Source organism: Astatotilapia calliptera, chromosome 17, assembly GCF_964374335.1.
Source record: "Astatotilapia calliptera chromosome 17, fAstCal68.1, whole genome shotgun sequence".
Classification (NCBI taxonomy): domain Eukaryota; kingdom Metazoa; phylum Chordata; class Actinopteri; order Cichliformes; family Cichlidae; genus Astatotilapia; species Astatotilapia calliptera.
In genome coordinates this window covers 8513659-8533850 of record NC_137438.1, presented here as the reverse complement: position 1 = coordinate 8533850, position 20192 = coordinate 8513659, and the positions used below count along the sequence as shown (strand labels likewise).

The 20192-nt window shown below is 40.2% G+C and overlaps 1 protein-coding gene across 2 annotated transcripts in view; it reads left to right on the top strand.

The window, feature by feature from the left end:
- Positions 1-14122, top strand: part of gpc5b (glypican 5b) — a 62098-nt gene extending 47976 nt beyond the window's left edge. For both annotated transcript variants that reach the window (XM_026146864.2, XM_026146863.2), the window contains exons 10-11: positions 9082-9185; positions 10674-14122. In XM_026146864.2, coding sequence (XP_026002649.2) covers positions 9082-9185; positions 10674-10769 — 200 coding nt within the window. In that variant the 3' untranslated portion in view covers positions 10770-14122. The remainder of the gene's footprint in view (positions 1-9081; positions 9186-10673) is intronic.
- Positions 14123-20192: the final 6070 nt, after the last annotated feature.

Below are 20192 nucleotides of genomic sequence, written 5' to 3'. Positions count from 1 at the left end.
CCTCCATAATGTCTGCGTTGCTCTGTTGGTCTCTCCCCCACTTCCCTTGAGCCAGCTTTGCAAAGCCTTCAGAAGCTATTTCATTTTAAAGGGAAAGGCCAGTTTTTCTACTGATTAAAAATGTTGCCCCTCCGCCTGAGTACAGTTTGATCTGCATTCATAAGCATTCAGTGCTGTCTAAAGGGAGCCAGGAAGAACAATAAAAAGTCTGGCAAGGCCTCCAATCGGCACTGGTGACTATAAAAGTTCCCAGAGCGAGCCTCATGAACGAATTGATCAGTGCTATAAGATAAAACTGCTTTCTTTGTACATGCATACGCTGGAGAACGTCAGGGTGTAAAACATCTAGTAAATGCAAACAATATCCCACTGTTCCACTGCTGCTTCACACCGGCAGTCCAAACCCGTCATATCGTCTTTCTATCTTCTTATACTTGCTTGTAGTTACTTATAAAGACAAAAAGGCAAATTTATTAGATTACCTGTTATAAAGACAAGAAAACACAAATGTTTTATATAATTATATATGTAATATATTTATATAAATCTGTCAGCAGTCTGTTTAAAAAAAAAAGACAGTTTTTTTAAGCAAAAAAGAAAAAAAAATGAATTCATGCTATCCAGCAAAACATTCAAGCACTAAAGCGGTTCTTTTTTTGTTCAAGAATACAAGTAAAAAAACTGTAATTTGGCATCTCACTCAAAATATAATAAAGTGTTTTTACCATTTTCTGCTTTTTTATAAAACAGTACACTTTGAAATCCAGTAATGACAACAATAATTATATATTTTAGCTTTAAACTATCATTTTGATTAAAGAGTTTGTAAATTCTGGCGGATTAACCATGACGGAAGCAGAAACACTGATTTTGATAATTACCAGTACTGTTAATTCAGGGCTGCTGCTCTCATTAAATGGTGATAATAAATTCGTTAAGCACTATGTAAGTTATAGAAAACATAATGATTACCTGATTTGTTTTGTTTTGCTTGCTGTGTGTTAAACAGATCTGTTCCTGATATGATCTCTGTGCTGATTTCGAAGATGAAGCTCATTTACAGTTTTTAAGATTTTGTTAAAATGGCTTTATTGTTCTTTGTGCTGCTTTGTTGGAGGTATTTTCTTTCCTTGTGTGTATTTGGTTGTTTTTTATTGTTTCTATCGGCCATAGCTTTAGGTAAAATGAATAATAATAATAATAATGTAACTACAGTGCAGTGTTTTTCCTGTGATTATTTTATAATATAATAATGCAATAATGCAGCCAAGTTAGATCCAAAACTGTATAAATTCATACACTTTTCAGTTTCACTGCCCTGTCATGAAGGCATGGGAAGATTAAGTACAACTTTTATGTCATTGAATTCATATACTGCTTATGGTGCTTATGACCACTTAGGTAGCTGACTTGCAAATTTCATGTCAGGTCAAAAAGTACAATACTCAAGAGGCAAGTAAAATCCCGTCTGCTGAGAGTCTGTCTTTCCCTAATTAGCCTCCCTAAAAGAAGAATGGAATTTTCCACAGAATTGATTGGTCAGCTTATGCACCTCCACCTTAAAGAGCACTGAATAACCGTGGCAATGTTACTGGCTAGGAAGTGGCCTTTCCTAAGGTTGCATTAACTGGCTAAACCACTTATTCTGCTTCATAGTATACCTCTGCCATGTCGCTTTGACCACCAAGCTCAACACTGCTGGGAAAGGGGGAAAAAAGTAGTTAATGTATATTGCAGAGATGCCAAACATAACGGCCAGAATCTGACCGGTGAAAAGTTGAATCTGGCCTGCTGGATCTTTTAACTATATTTTCATTAGTTTTGCAGCTTTTTCTATTGATAAGGATTCCCCACTACTATTGCCAATCATTTTACACTGAAGTAAGTAAACCAACAGATAAACAACTAAATAACAAGAAAGTTCTTGTTTTTTCCACTATTTGTGAGCCAGACACTACATTTATCAGAACTGCCATATTTTCCGCACTATAAGGCGCACTTAAAATCCTTTAATTTTCTCAAAGATCAACAGTGCGCCTTATGTATGAATTCTGGTTGTGCTTACTGACCTTGAACGGATTATATGTGGTACACGGCGCTCAAAATATGTCAAAAAAATGTTTTAGTATTTTGGTGAGACTTTGGGAAGCTACGAAGCCACACCGCTTGATGGATTGTTGGAGCATTACAGCTACCGTAGGCAGGAGCCTCACGGATTCGGAGTAATCTGGGTCCAAAACTCCGTCTACTTCACGTTCCAAAGTCAAATGAACACTGAGGCATCACTGAGAGTTAAAAACTGTCTAAATTCTTTCATCTGTAATAACATGATCAGCGTTGCTGCTTTACCAGGTATAACAATTAAGTTTAACATCCAGGCATCCATGAAAACAAAATTTATTAAATTTAACAGAGTTAGAAGTTAGCAGGAAGTTAGCTTGCTAGTTTCCACCTAAACATGACATTGCATGTTCTGACTGAGAGATTTGTGAAAAAATTCAAACGTACAGCTCTGCTATCACTTCAGACATAAATGAAGAAGAAAACTAAACAGCAGTGACGTTTGTAGGGTTACTGAAGTTGGGCTAGCTGGTATATAATGATGTGCTACGTGATCACTAGCGACACAGCTATGTTAGCATAACATAAACACAGTGAAGCTGGAGGATGAATGATGAATGAATCACTTTTTTTTCCACTCGATAAAAGTTAACGTGGGGGTTCCCGATGGTTAGGGACAAATGCAATCGCATGGCAGGATGCTTTAAACGGACCAAATTTCAATCATGAGAACAACTGAGATCCACAATACGAGGTTAGTCATAATATACTGCAACAACACAGGAATAGAGCAGCTGCGAGGGAATTCAACATTAATCAATGGTACAGAAGTAGAGGAAGCAAAGAGAATGAGCTCATCTGTTTTGTTTCGCTTAATGCGCTTTATAATCCGGTGTGCCTTATGGTCTGAAAAATACGGCATTTAACTTTATTTATTTTTGGCTCCTGATACTTTTTGTGGTGAAATCACTTGGGCTGGGCATTTTTCTTTAAACAGATGCTTTCTTTTATCATTTTGTTGCTTGGAACAAAATGAGTTGGGTTCACTTATGCTGCCACACCCATAACCTCTATCAAACAGACCGTTCATTGCCTGTCTCCTCGTCTATCAAACCATCTATTTCCTTATTTTCAGTCCGCCCCTCTTTACCTCTGACTTTCTGGTCATGTCGGCACTTGAGGGAGATTGTTCATGCAAATCTGATTCGACATCATCTGTATATTAGTCCTCCTCTCTGCAGGGATGCTATTATTCTCATACTTGACCTTTTGGAGAAGCATGCTGCCCTTGCTTTGTCTAGCTGCGCCTCCCACAACACCCTCTCCGGCTTGCTGTTGATGTGTAGCCTTCAAAGAGCCACTCTGCTCGCTTCATTCTTTCATCCACCTTCACCCACCAATCTTCCTGTTCTGCACAGCAGTGCTTTGAACAGGCACACACATGCTCAGCTATCCTCATTTTAAAACACTAACTTAATGATTGCCTGGATGCGTGGTACTTAAGGGACGTCTATAAACTGTAACTATGGTGTTACAATGTATCGTTCTTAAAATCTTACTAAAGTGCTTGGAAATCTTCTTCTTCTTCCACCTGTTCCTTTCAGGTTTCGCCCAGTGGATCATTTGCCTCCATCTCACCCCATCCCTAGCATCCTCCTCTGTCACATAAACCCTCTGCATGTCCTCCTTTACTACATCCATGAACCTTCTCTGTGTTCTTCCTTTTTTCCTCCGTTTCCCTTGGAAATGTAATGGTAAATTACCCAGAGGGGTTAGAGAGGATGCGTTTCGTTTCTATAGATACTCATAACATAAAGGACAAGCATATCGTTTTCCATTATGCTCTTATATGTATTTATTTGTAGATTTCTTTAGCCTTCATAAAGATAGGACAATGAGAGAAGGCAGGAAACAGAGATACACAGTAAATGACCTCGGTGTGGATTCAAACGCAGGCCTCTGTGATAGCTTTATGGCATGTGGGTCACCTATTCAACCCAGTGAGCTATACTGGGACCCATACTCTCTTTTTTATAGTCAGTAAATAACAAGATGACTGCAGTGAATAATACTGCAGTACAGTGCCCTTGAAGGTTTCAACAGGATATCAGAATCACGCTGCTTTCATTGCAAGATTGCATAGAAAGTAGTCATTCATGTCAGGATGTACTGAAGTTGGAAGTCGGCTCCTTTCTTTCTTTGCTTTTAAAGAAAATGTCACTATCATAATATAATTTAATTCTAATAAGCACTTGCTGAGGGAATAATCTACAGCTACCTTGTACCATGCTCTTTCTGCTCTGCGTGTGTGTGTGTGTGTGTGTGTGTGTGTGTGTGTGTGCGTGTGTGTGTGTGTGTGTGTGTGTGTGTGTGTGTGTGTTTCCTCCCTGGGGAACTGAGGCTGAAGTAATGAAATGCTCATTACTGATTCAGCTGGAAATGCTTGGGATACATTTACACGCCCACACACACACACGAGCTATCCAGACGCTTTTCAAGGTCACCTCGCATCATTAGCTTGTGTGTGTCTGTGTGTGTGAGCGAATGCTCCGTGTATATAAACTGAGGAACAACAAGACTGCCCCTAATTGGGGCCTAAATTGACAGTTCTGTACAGTACACCACAAGTATTTGATATCGCATGCGATTGATCATTAATGCACTTTCTATTTCACACACACACACATGCTTAGCGCATATACATCTTCACCTTTGCTGTCAGTTCATCGTTAACTTTGGCTCCTCAGATCATGCTTCTCCTGACAACTGCACAAGCAAACACACACACACACACACACACACACACACACACACACACACACACACACACACACACACACACACACACACACACACACACACACACACACACACTTGATATTACCCTCTGCACCAAGACAAGAGCACAAATACTCTTCTTTTTTTGCCTGACACATCCAAATGTGCTCATTGAGTTCTGTTTCACACGCAGGCCGAGCTGATCAAAGCATTACTAACGAGTTTCTGTGACACACACTGTGTTTTTGAACACACACACACACACACACACACACACACACACACACACACACACACACACATGCAGCACATACACTGTGGCGTCTGCTGCCATTAGGAAGAAGCTGTGCTGTCAGTAGGGTTTTTTTTAGATGGCCAAATGGAGGAATCAGACACAGCTATGCTGATGTTTGGGTAGCGGCTTTCCCGGAATAGTTGTTGCAGGAATGCTAAAGTGTAATATTACAAACAGAGCTCCAGATGCAAATTATGATTGTGGCTACAGTTTGAATGCTTTGTGTCTAAAATAGGAAAACATGAAAACACGAAATATATGATTTATGTGTCACAAAGACGAGAATGAATTTCTCCACCCCAGTGGCACACATTGTGTTTTGCTTGCCATTTATTGCCAATGTTTCATACAGTCCTCACAAAAAATTATTTATTTATTTTTTAGTTTATTTAAAAAACTTTCCCAGACTGTTGAACGTTTACCAGGAGAGCAAAAAGGGCATGGATGAATATATTTATGTTGCATTAAAAAACATAAATATATCTGACATTAAAATTTTAATTAGGTCTTGTTATTGATCAAGATCCACAGCCGATGAGAAATGCCAAACAAGAAGCATTTAATTGTTCCTGCACAAAACGAGAAAAGAATACCAAGGAAAGGATTTGGAGGCCGCAAATTAGAAGAATCTTAGCTTTCAAAGGGTTGCAAAGCTGTAAGGTCACTGAGCCACACGTTGCAGTGTGCAGGACCTCTCTCAAGAAAATGTGTTGTTGGCGGTGCAGAGAGAGAAGACACTTCTTCTCCCAAGAGAGATGGCTAAAGCTGGGCACCTTTAACTCGCAGCCTGACTCAGCAAGAGGTGCACACATCATGTAACACTGGATGCCATACTGTGCTTCTGGAAAGCAGAAGTTTGTGTTTTACCAATGAGGCTCTGTGTTTCCCTCTCAACAGAACACACATTTTAGCAGTGTGGAGAGATGCTGGTCAATGAGGCAAACGTGTCAGACGTTAAAGTGAAGATTAAACTGCTCAGATTGTGTTATTTTAGGAAAGTGAAGCAACTCTTATGGTTCGAGTTAGTCTGCAGTACATTAATGTCAGCCGAGGTCCTCTGAAGTTATATGTAAGGAGAAACAAAGAGCGAGGGACTCCACGCTGGGCATACAGTCTCCTGTCTATGGGTCACTACAGCTCTCATTTATGGCAATTCTCCGCCTGCTTTGGACTCTTACTGTCACCTCTGGGTGAGTTCTTCAACTAAATCCAATTTCCTCCAATCCTGTTGTTTTGGAAAAGTGTCTAAATTACAACTCAGAGGTGACAGGGACATATTTATTGTTTTGGAAAGGAGGAGTTAGTGAATCTGTTCCCATTTTTATCCAGTTGCCCTCTACAGCCATTACAGTTGCAGTTTATCGCAGGACATAGTGACCACTGGTGTCCTGCCTTGTAAAGTGTCAGCTCAGCTCCTTTGGGGATGCAAACCGTGCATGAATGGAGCTGCTCGCTGTTTGTATGGAACAACACTGAAGCTTTTGGCTGATGTGCGATAGCAGATACACGGAAACTGCAGTGTATTACTGTAGTTCACTGACTGTCCCTCAGTATGTCATTAATTTGCCCAAATAGACACACACACACACACACACACACACACACACACACACACACACACACACACACACACACACACACACAAAACGATAACCCCATCCTTGCAGGTGGCAATAAAGGTTAAACTACACCATGAGTAGGTCCAGAAGCAATTAATCACCTGTAGCTGTGTGTGTCCGTACACATATTTCTAGACAATCTGCTATACGTGATGTGTTCTGGATTGTTGCTAAGAAACAAACATGCCAAAGGGCATGTAGGAGGAGACTGTGTGTTGTGACACACACATGCACACACACATACAAGCTGAAGTGACACGGGCTCAAGCAAGTAAATCCAAGTGGAAATATCAGTGAAGGTTTACAATTAAATTTCTTGCCTTTTTTTACAAGACAAATTGCACAAAAAAAGTCCAAATTTTAAAATTGCATTTAGCTAAAAGGACAATGCTGAAGTATTCAAGTGTTAAAGTGTTAAAATGCTAATATAGTTTCATATACTGAGAAGAAAACTCAAAAAAATATTTATGACTGAATGCTGCTCTCTGATCTAATCTAGAGTTGCTCTTAGTGAGAAGCAGCAGGCTGTGGATGTTGCACTTGCATCCTTTTTGCTTGCTTACTGTTGTTCGCAGTTATCTGATCAGTGCACCCCGCCTTCTTGGAGTCGCTGGGTGGGCTGCATGAGGGTGCTTAATCCAGTGACTTCAATGGTCACATGGGCAATGGAGGGGTGTGATTGGGAGGAACGGCCTGACTGATCTGAACCCGAGTGGCGTTCTGTAAATGGACTTATGTATAAACCACAGTTTCTCCATAATCTACACTATGTTTGAACATAAGGACACCCTAGGTCACAGATTGGTGATCAGTTGTGTGTGAGTCTGGGCACGAGGTCACTGAGGTAGGTAAGCAACTGTGTTGTTGCCACTACAACATATATATATATATACATATATATATGTGAACTCTCTGCATGTATTTTGCTCAGGTTTTAATAGTTTTCCTTCAGTCATCATTTTGTTTCCTATAATTGATTGGGGAAAATGCCGCTAATGCACTGGGCATGCTTACATCTGCATGCGCGTACTCAGGGGAAACATTAAGCTCTGATGTTTCAAAGTTAATGTTGTCTAACAAAGTGGACAATGCGCCTGCCTCCCTCCCACATTTTTCATCAAACTAAGCTCAGTGCAAAGGAAAGAGAGGCTCGGTTAATATTGTGCTAAAAATGAAACATGAATTCGTCTCGCTGCACTTGTTATTGTGGCAAATCAATAATGACACGACCCAATTCTGTCTCCTAAACAGGTTCAAACCAGATGTGACTCGAGGTTTTCGATTCTGATGGGAACAGATGGTCACAGAGCAAGACCACACACAAACACAGGCGTGAATGCAATGTTTGTTCAGATAGGAACCCAGGGTCCCATATTGCTCCATGCTGCTATTTGTCAACGGTGCACACAATAAAGGACAGATGCCTAATTGGTAAACATTCTGCTGCGAGTAAATCACCTCTATCATCGGCACAGACGCGGTGGAAAACAAAAACACATCAGGCGTCTCGCACGCTGATATTTTGAAGGAGGTTGTCCGTGTTTCTGTTTTAAATTTCTCATATTTTCTGTCTGTAATACTGAGATATAATATCTGTGTGAGTGTTTCAACATTAACAAACTCGCCTCATTCCTCAGCGACTGAAAGAAGCTCTTTGTCTATTGTACTGCATGACAATATGTATTGTAAGAGACGGAATCAGATTTCTTCCCAAGCAGGTGTGTGTATGACTCTGTGTGTGTGTGTTAGCGTGTTTGTGCCAAGATATTACAGAGAGCGCGAGCTCGTTATGAACGAGTTTTCTTGCGACAGTGCAGGTGTGTATGACAATGTCTCAGACTGAAATATGCGTGTGTGCAACTGTGTTTAGCCACCGGCAAAGTCTGTTTCCCTCCTGTCCTAATCCACTCACTTACCTGAGTTTCTCCTGCGATAAGTCTGGAGTCCTTCCAACACACACACACACACACACCTATATGAAAGTGCGGCCGCATACCCATTAGACGAAGCAACATTTTGCACATCTGTGTGAGTTTATGCCTTGTAAGGTAACGGTATTCACACTGTGCGAAGCTGTGGGTGGGTGCGGCGAAGTCCATAAATCTTTTAGTTCTAATCAACAAAACAGTCATAAATAATGCAAGATTGTGTGCAACCATGAGAGTAAAAACAGAACCAAAATAACTTCCACAAGTATTCTCTCTTAATTTAATGGGGATTTTAATGCCAGATTTTCATCAGTGAGCATGTTCTGGGATCTTAACTTGATCTTGATCTAATCTTATATACTGTCATGCTAAAATCATCTTATTTTTTGCTTTTGTTCAGGGGACGAGCCAGGTGATGCACCCAGCGGTCGTAGTCCAGAGGGAAAGGACAGGACCCCACCTCGTCGTCGCCCAGTCCTTCCTCATCTCCTTCCACCTACACAGGTAAGTAAAAAGAACTCAGAACAATAAGTAAACATGACAGGTTAGCAGACATGGCAATAATTGTCTGCCCATTTCAAAGACAAAGAAAGGGGCGGGAATGGTTCGAACAGGTTATGTGACTGAGAACGTATCAGCCAAACAGAAGTGAAACAAATCCCGTGCATCAACACTCATACAAGTGCAGACAGACTCGAGAGTTATTTGGAACGATTCTTTTTTTTGACAACCGAATCGATTTTTGCCGACTTTCATGGAGCATTAGGGACGGATCTGTAGTTGTGCATCAGTATCGACGATTCTGAGGCCTGAAATCCTCTGACCGTTTTCCAATACTTTTTGGGTTATTTCACACCCACCCACACCTCCTTCAAACCACTGCAATGAGCTCCTCTGATTAATTACTGAGAAGCAAATGCAGAGTGATCGATCAGCCTGTCACATGCAGAGCTCTGTCAGAGAGAGCCTGATGCAACTTGATATCAATGTTGTTCCTGGATGACGCACTTTTCATTGAATAGTGTCTGCTGTGTGATGTAACACCACTGCTTGCTCTCCCTGAAGTTCAATAAACATACAGATGGAATCGTAGATTTCGTTTTTGTTTCTATTTTTTTAGTTGAGCAACTACAGCAAACCTAGTTTTATTTCTAAAGATGTACACATACTTACAAATTTAAGTACAGCGAAAAGTCTTGAGTCGCCCCTCGTTTCTTTATATAGTGGTCCCTGGTTTATTGCGGGAGTTACGTTCTAAAAATAACCCGCGATAGGTGAAATCTGCGAAGTAGCTAACTTTATGTTTTACAATTATTATAGATGTTTTAAGGCTGTAAAACCACTCACTACACACTTTATACACTTTCCGAGGACAGGCATGAACATTTTCCCACTTTTCTCTTTTGTTTAAACACTCAAAGTTCAAACCTTCGTAGAATAATAAGTCCAGTATTATAGAATGAAACCAAAGGCACCCACAACATACAGTACAGCACTTCAGAGTCACACTGGTAACGATCGAAGATTCATGTAAATTTGACAAGCTGAACTCATCCTATACTGTACAGGAGACATGACACGAGATTGATTGACAATGGTCTACAGCCAATCAGGACGCAGAACACAATGCGCTGTTAAAAAAAAAAATCAGCAAAGCATCTGCGAAAGGTGAACTGCGTTATAGCGAGGGACCACTGTATTGTACCACTGCTTTGAAGGTGTTTTTATTTGTATCTGTTATCAGATCTATCTATCTATCTATCTATCTATCTATCTATCTATCTATCTATCTATCTATCTATCTATCTATCTATCTATCTATCTATCTATCTATCTATCTATCTATCTATCTAGCTATCTATCTATCTCTCTCGATATATATCTCGATATATCTGTCTATATATCTATATATAGATATATTTATATATATTTATATTTTCTTGTTAACTCTATTTTCTGTAATGTTGTATCTTATTGCCTATCCTCCGTCAGGTGCCTGTTAAAGGCTCCGCCCACACGATGACTTTTGAGCCTTTGACCCTGCTCTCTCTGCTGCTCTTTCTGCTGTCACCATGGGAACCACGCTGATGAGGAGGAGAAAGATTTGGGGCTGTACAGTGACAGGAAGTGTTGAAAGACTGTATTTTTGTGTGTGCGCGTGTGACGCTGAGTACTTTCTGTAAGCACAGCTCAACCGAAATGATTGTTATGTTGTTCTGGGTCACCTAGCTGTTGGTTTAACACAGCTACAGGTGTGCAGTATGCAATTTTTTGTATTACCTGTACTTACCTCTACATGTGTTCATTTGTATTTAACTTTTATAGAATAGACCACACAGCACTACTGACTTTTTTTGAAGTGATATGTAAATACAAATATATATATTATATATATTTATATAAAGAATTTCTAAGGATAACAAAGGATTGAGTGTAAATTGAGGTTATTCTAGATCAGAGCAGGACATTAAGGGATGTTTGGTTTAGTATTATCTTTAAAAGATGTACAGTATCTTCCACAGACACTAAGACCTGTAGCAAGTATAGTTCATGCTGAGGACCTCCCTCATTAGCGAAGCAGTTTGGTTGGAGGGAACGAAAACTTGTGAAGCCTCATTAATGAAGAAGATACAGGCTGTAAAAGTTTATCTAGGCACTTTCTTAAAAAAGCAAAACAACCAGCTATGTGTTACTTCAGACTATTAACAGATGGTCTTGCAGTTTAGTGAAGATCTTCACAGTTTGCTCAGTAATTGTGCAAACTGAAGCTAGCTTATAGGTTGTGGAGAAATTTGTTATGTTTCTTCTTCAGATGCACAGTCTCCAAAACTGTAAAAGCACCGTACTAATGAATATAACAGATGTAAGTAAAACTTGAAATTCAATTATTCAACAGAAGGCTCTGTCAAAACATAAGAATATGAAAAAGCACCCAGGAAAAGAGACAACCATCTGCCTGAACAATAAATAATGCGATGTCTCATTTTCATATGCAAACATGAACTGTCATGTGCTTTCAAAGGCTGGCTTCTCATCCAATTTGTATTAATTGAATTTGCTTTCTCCTTCAGTGAGGTAATGTTTAAGACATTTAACAGTACTGTAGGCTTGTCTTTACTATTCAAGCTTTTTCTACATCTGATTTTTGTGATATCAGATTGTCTCCAGTGAGGGGAAATGATGGAATACAGAGATAGTGATCAGGGCACAGCTCAGCCGAGATCCAAACGTGATGTAATTAATAATTCATATTACAATTATGACTGAAGATTGCCGAACCAGTCCGCATGCATTTTGTGGAGTTTCCCTCTGAGTGTTATGTGGGTGGTACTTCCGGAGTATGGGGTGTCTGGCCTGTTGCTACGAGCCATTCGATCCTTATACAACCATTGCAAGAACTTGGTCCCCATAGCCAGGAATGAGTCGAACTTGTTGCCGATGGTGTTGGACTCCACCAGGGCTGCCCTTTGTCACCGATTCAGTTCATATCATTTGCAGATGATGTGGTTCTGTTTGCTTCATCAGCTGGTGGCCTCCTTCTTAAAATGAGAATAGTCCTCGGCTGTAAAAGGTTGAAGTGCCCACCCCATGTCACGAGCGAGAGGAGAGGGGAGCAAGAGATGGACAGACACACTGGTGCTGCGGCTGCAGTGATGCAGACGTTGCATCTGTCCGTGGTGGTGACGAGAGAGCTGAGCGTCCCTACATCCCTACCCTCACCTATGGTCATGAACTTTGGGTAGTGACCGAAAGAACGAGATTGCGGATGATGGCTGGCCTCTCCCTTAGAGATAGGAGTTTGACCAGAAGGGGCTCAGGGTAGAGCACCTCCTGCTCAAATGATGATCCACATGATCCACATCGAAAGGAGCCAGTTGAGGTTGTTTGGGCATCAGACAAGAATACTTCCTGGGTGAGGTGTTTGGGCATGTCCCACAGGAAGGAGGCCCCACGACAGACCCAGGACACGGTGGGGAGATTAAATCTCTTGGCTGGCCTGGGAACACGTTCGTGTTCCCTCACACAAGCTGGAGGAGGTGGCTGGGAAGAGGGAAGTCTGGGATTCTCTGCTTAGGCTGCTGACCCTGTGACCCACCCCGGATAAGCAGAAGAGGATGGATGGATGGATATTACAATTATCAAATCCTTTTGGCTCTCTGTTGAAGCTCAAATATGCACCCAACAGCTGGACAGCCAACTGGGAGACTGGTTAAAGATATTCAATAGGGTACAAATGAATCATTTAACAGACTTCTAATCTATTTATGTCTGTGGATGGTTGGCCTTGTTTGTCTCGGTTATATCACACTGTGCTGGTTACATTAACTGCCTCAGAAATATACCCTCTTAAAAACCTCTTTTCTTGAGGTTTCACCTCGTAGAGAGCGAATGATTGAGGGTAGTATTTGTCTTTTACTAAGTACAGTGAAATTTTTAAAAAATGTGTCTGCTTTCATGGTCCGAGTCTTTTTATTTATGAGGGAGAGACAGATGATTGACAACTTAAGAAATACCATTATGAGCTTAAGTGTGTGAAATATCTGGGCAGTGAGCCCAAAACCTATGTTACACAGCAGGATGCTTTTACAACATAACCTTCAAACAAATGTGCTATCATTTGATTACTGTTTAAACGCTATACCTAAATGGGATGAGTTTTTGGATTCAGTCCAAACTCTACCATCTTTCACAGCTCCTTCTGGGCCTACAACACACCGACTGATATACAGTACACGAGCATAGGACTTTTTTGGTTTTTCTGAAGCCTACCTTTGGCCAATCACATGCTTTGAAGGAAATTAAAAAATTTTAAAAATGTCATATATTGTTTAGGTTGTTAAATTGTTATTTTTTTCTCATAATAAGAACTCAGTTTTATTAATAGTTATTCTGTCGAGATAATCTATCGAGATAATCAGAAGAACTAAATTATTTAGGAACTGCAGATCAAACAGATTAAACTTGGTGTTCTCAACTTTGTGGTCTCTGCTGTAAAGTTGAGATGAGAAATTGACATTGAGAAACCAATAGCGAAAAAATGATGTCATTATGAATCTGTGTGTGATTTTGAGTATAACACTTTGGTGCATCAAAGTGCTAAGTAGCATGTCAAAGCATACTGGTGTACGGCGAATAAACTTTGTCATCGTTGGATAAAAGTCATTATGTTTTCTTGATCAAAGTTTAACAGCTCTCTTAGTTTAGGAATCCTAATTTTTGTTGTTGTTTAGCAGGATGCAGAGGAACCAGAATACAATAAGAACAACTTGTTAGCTACAGCCGTGTAGCTCAAGCCACTGCGCTAATGTTAATGTTAATGCGCTAATGCTAACATCAGTGACTGATGTGAAACTCACCCCTGTAATGTACTGTGTCCTGCTACTGTTGTGTTATTAATCACCATCAGTTGGATATTTTTAATAATAAACTGTGTTTTTAAATATGTAGTGTAGTTTTTGATATATCTAAAAAAACGTTTTTTTAAATTAAGGTTAGAAGATCTGAATAAAATCTACAAACAGAACTGAAACTGAAGTCTAAAATAAAAAGAACAAAATCTGCATCTTAAACCAGCCAGCATAGCCGCACTGTTGCACGAATTCTCCCATTAAGGAGGAGTCACCCTCTCATTAATGTGACATTAATGCTTCTAGTATGGCTGTAATCGTCGGGTTAACTTCAACTTCACACCTCTATAGAGGAGAAATTACAGATGAGTGATTTGAAGCTATCAAGAGAAAAACACTTTTATCATTTTATATGTTTGGTTTTGATTATTTCTTTGATTATTTCCACTTTACTAACTCCGATGTGGGGCAGCTTGCCAGACAACCTAATCACCAACATATTCTTCCACACATGGTGCTTTGTTTACACAAGCCTGACGGTAACTCTACTTTTACTGTCTTCTGAAGACATCAGACAGCAAAAATACAACTATAGAGTACACTGGAGTCCATTACATGGACATGAGTCATTGCAGCAGTGTAACCAAAATGTAGATTGCGTTTCAACTCCCCAAAATTAACTAAAAAGAGACTAGCCAGACTGAGCACTACACTCTACAGTAAGACATGTGATGCATCTCTGCCACTGCCATTTCACTCATTGGGTTCTGACCAGTTCCTGTATAAAATATCAGGCCTATTGATGTTCAGTGAAAGAAATGATACCTCATGATTGAGAAGCTCAGACTAGCTTAGTGTTTAGCAACTGTCCTGAAACGAAATTAAGCTTTTGTTTTATGTATAGATTCTTAATAGATAAAGACATGCAGCAGTGAGGAGGAGAGACTTTGAGCCAAATGTCTCTCCTGCAGTGCCCATTTCAAGGCAAACTGATTAACCAAGTACAAACTCTTCATATAGTTCCACTGCATTAAGAGACTTAGTGGGCCCTGAGCAGTATGGCAGCTGCATTTATATAATTCCAATGAATAGCAGGAATCAACAGGCATCTGCATATATGCATTCACTGTACATGTTATTAGCTATACCTGTTCAATACTCATAACCAAAATATCTAATGGGCCAATCACTTGGCAGCGATCCATTGCATTCATTCATGTGGACATGGTCAAGACAGCCAACTGGAGTTCAAACAGAGCATCAGAAGAAAAGAAAGGTGATTTATGAGACTTTGAATGTGGCGTGGTTGTTAGCAAGACAGGCTGGTGTTCTGAATGCACAGAAAAAGAGAAAAGGATGATGGTCAGACCACTTCAAGTCAAATATGCACTCATTACAACCAAGGTATGCAGAAGAGCATCTTTCAATGCACCTCACATTAAACCTTGAAGCAGATGATCTACAGCAGTCACAAAGCTCAAATCATCTCAAACTGGTTTGTTGAACATAAAAATGAGCTCAGTGTACTCGAATGGCCTTCACACTCACCAGATCTCAAGCCAACAGAGCACCTTAGGATAATTTACACCATGGATGTGCAGCCAACAAATCTGCAGCAATTTTGTGACGTTCTCATCACATTATGGATCTCTTGGGAATGTGATGAGTAGCTAGCAAGGTGTACCTAATAAAATGCTAATGTCTCTGCTCACATGTAAAACAAATGCCATTACAACAAGTAAAACCATATCAATATAACCAGAGAAGCCCCTGAAAGGGCCAGAACGCTAATGGTCTGTGCAATGAAATGTAATGTGTAACGTGATGCTCGTAAGTGCTAGCTTTGAGCATAGCTAGCAATTAGAGGATGAGTATGTGGGGACACAAACCATTTGATGTTGTTGTCTACTCCATCTCCCAAATATGCACATACTAAAGGAGAGACAAAGCTTCACACAAATAAACAAAGTGACTCCTTCCAGGTGTAATTTCTGAGCTCACTTTTGGTCAAATTTAAAAACAACTACTCATTTGCATGATCCATATAAATGCTCTAAATGTAGTTTTGTTCAAGTGTTTCCATCAATTAATACAAATTATGCATAGTCTTGTAAAGTCACAGTGTGACACTTAAAGCGAGATAAGCTGTTTTGGGGTTACTCTCATCATGAAAAAGAAAACTCCTCAAATTTAGTGAGTGATGGCTCCACAAATGAAATGAAAAATGAGCAATCTTGGCTTCAATGAGTAGCTTGGATGAAGTTTAAAATGCAATAAGTGTCCTTATCCCATCGCCAGACTGGAGTGAGATTTGAAAACCTCAGCCCAATCAAAACTGTAAATTAGAGAGCAAACAGGAACCTTACAACAATGAGTCATTAGCCACTGTTATTGAACCTGTTATAAAAAAAATCAACTCTAAACTCTAGGCTAGCAAATTTGCTGCAACAGAAATGAAGCACAACAAATCTGCATCCTTTTAGTCATCATCATCAATCTTCACTGAATGTGCCACACTCCACAACCTTTGAAAAATTGCTGCAGACTGAATTTTAATAACAGATACAGGGATCTCTACAGTGGAAAGTGTTAACTTTTATTAATGACATTGGAAACACTTTTAATTAAAAAATAATATCACGGAAAAAAACAATAACAAAACTGTGGCATAGACCTGACCTTTATATGCAAATTCCACAAAACCGAATCTCCGCTAGAACAGAAGATAAAGTTCTGTAGGTTTACATTTTACCTCATAATAAATATTTTTACTTCTTTTTAGATTTGGATTTTACTTTTGGATCATTCACTACATCTCGGTCACTAAAAATAGATTTAAACATACAGACACTGAAGCTGTGAAAGCTTTATTTATGTATATGTTATATGGGAACGTGGCTGCAGGTCTTTGGCCTCTGGCCCTGTGCAAGATTACTGTGATTGGATTGGCATGGTCACAAAGTTGGCACAGATTACTTGGCTGGCACAGGATCCTGCCGAGGCATGTTGGGAAATAAAGACATCACTGAATGTGAATTGCCACCAAGAAGAAGAGGGCAGGGGAGGGAGAGAAAGCACAAACGGGAGAGACTGGGAGGAGGAATGTCTGCCATCCCTCATCCTTATGCCGGCAGATCCAAGTTCCACCCATGATGTCTGTGTCATTCTGAAACTTTCTTTATTATTTCATTTATTTTTATTCATTATTGTTGATATTTCTTTTCTACTGCATTTATGGGACAGATCCCTGCTTTTGCCTGATGAAGCCACGATCTGCTTTGACTAATTTCTCAGGGGAAAATGTCTTTCTTGTTTCTTTCAGCCAAAAACCGCAAAAGGGCTAGAACAGCCTGCACAGCCCTGAGCTATAAGAACAGAGAGGAAAGCAGGAGGGAGATGGGCTTAACAGTAAAGTAGGTGAAAATGAAAAAAAAAGGAACTATATGAGGATTCAGGGCTGAGAGAGGCAGGGAGACAGAGCGTGTTGCAGGATGTTCTTTCGATGAGCTGATGAGGTTTCTTGCTGAATAATATCCTTCCTCTGTGCCGGCACTAATGAAATCAGAGCTGTGATTATTGTTGACCCTGTCCATGGGTTATGACTGAGGTTTGTTCTATTTAAAATCATATTTATTACCCTGTTAGTATGTGTAGCCTTTGAAACACACATCATATCAGCGAGCACTGATTGCAGACATGTTGATGTGCTCCGTGCAGTTTTAGAGCTTCGTTAGCTATAAAAATGGGACTCGAGGCAAAGCAACGCAGTGGGATTTGTAATTGATTTAGAAAGTGCCACGACACAACTGCAAAGGTCAAACTGGTAAATGCTCGCCCTTTGCTGACATCCGCTGGATTTTATCGTATATCTGTCTGTTTGGAAATGAGCCCTTGAATTTACCCAAATCAATTTCCAGTGATGTGCGCTCATGCTTTTATATCCTGAAGAGCAACATTTTAGGGACTTAGTAAAAGGGGAACTTAGCGTCTGATCTGTGCGAATGAGAACATTGTTTCTGAAAATGTGTGGATTTAGAGCATCCGATTGCTGCCTAAATCCAAATAGCACTGGCGTGGCACTGCAATCTTAATTTAGTTTGAGTGTTTAGGAGCTGTTTAACCACAAAAGCTGATCGTCTTCACAGTAGTTGGCAGCCTCCTTTTTCAAAGTCTATAATGCCAACATCAGGGCAGCTCTAGTGAAGCAATTAAGGATTAAGTGTCTTGCTGAAAGGCACTTTTAACTTCAGCTTCTGTGTGGAAGAAACACTAACTGTTACTGCAAACTGCAATGCCAGAAAGACATCGAGGCTTTCTATCAGTGCCGTAAAACCAAACCAGATTCAAGGCCCATATCATTCACCTTTTTAACAAGTTAATATAAGTGTCTCATGCAATCAGACCCAGGACTGTTTTTACGTCTGTAGCTCTAATCACATTTGAGCTGCTGCTGTCAAAGCAAACTTTTTTACACGTGACAGAGAAATGCACAAAAGTGAACAACACAAAGGAGGTTGTCTGGTTAGTTAGTCGCATTAAAAGCTGACCAGAGGAGGGGTGTGGCTCACCTTGGAAGTTAATACATTTCGGAATCTATCCGGGATTATTTGGAAGTTCTCTTTACCACTGTGAGCTAAAGATAGGGCACATATCACTGACCAGTTATGGTCAAGATATCCTTCTGCACGCTTTTCACCTTTAGCGCAAGTATGCAGACTCAGATTACACTCAGTTGTTTTTAAATATAGCTGAAATCACAGCATGTAAATTGGTTGTTTATAGGTTTCAAACACCCACTCTATATCTGACATCTGGCTATGTCCATCTATATAACAGATGGACATACATGCATAGTCAAAATAGGACAGTGACCTCCTTGCAACCAAGAGAAAGACAAATGGTGGTTGTCAGATGATTGCTCTGATTTTTTTTTTTTTATCATGCAGCGACCGATTTAAAGTAGTTGCCAGAACCAACGGGTCGCTCCGAGGTTGAAGGTGCAGCACCCTGAACCTCTGGACAACTAATGGCAGTCATAGAACAAGTGCAAAGGTCACTTGGTGGGAGGCATCCGGTCTCCAAACTACTGTGGTCTGACTTTGACTGATTGCAGTCACTCTAAAACCGATAGGAGAAAGTTTGCAAATACTTGCTGTCTAATAATAGTTATAAACAGAGACTGTTTGCCAGCATGTTACAATCAATCATCCTTCCCAGTAGAGTCCATGCAGACCCCAGAGAGAATTTTGAATTTTTTTATTCCATTTTCAATTGTTTTGTCAGTTATTTTGTTCCTATTGATGTCAGAACTTTGTTTTCTATTTCTGCTTTGATTAGTGCTTTTTAAAAATGCAACTGTTTTGAGGTCCCAGTGGAACCTAGTCAAAAACACTAAATTCCACCTACGGAGTTTTAATAAACTGAAATCAGTTTGGGTAGTAATTTAAAGCCTCACATAGTATTAACAGATGTAGGAGTACTTTGTCAATAATTTTTAAGAAGACTCAGATTGATCTTCCCACACTGGAAGCCATCAACAGCAGATGTTGCTCGGCATACCTGAGATATCTGGGACATGCTCGGGGTCATGCCACACATGGAAAGGAGTCAGCAGTGAAAACATCACCTGCAGATGTGACTGTCCAACAGTAACATCAGAAAATCTACTCAACAAAGTTTGCTCCTGAATCACAAGAAGGCAACAACTGTTTGCTGTGCCACCAAGCCTTCATCATAGCATCAGGCAAACTGTGTGCTAAAACTGCCTGTAGTGTGTGTTAGCTCGACCTCCACAACCATAGGGAAGGCTTGGTTTGCCAGCAATAAATGAGATTCATTCCTGGCGAGTGCTCGACCTGGTTATGGCTGCTTTTTGTTGCTTTATGGACAGAATTTCTAGGTACAGCCGAGGGTGGAGGGTTTTGGGAGTCGGTGGTCCAGATTGCAACGAGGTGGTTTGAGTGTGAAGCGGTTGGAATGAGAATGAGCACCTTTAAATCGGATGCCGTTGTTGTTAGCTATTAAAATCACTGCATGAAAGGCTATTATTTGAGGGCCCAATGCTTCCACCTTTTTCCAATATTGAAGACCGCATTGAAAAACGGTTATTTTATGTATCAGACCACAAAAAGATGCTCCTCTGCCACTGCCTAACAGTTTTAGC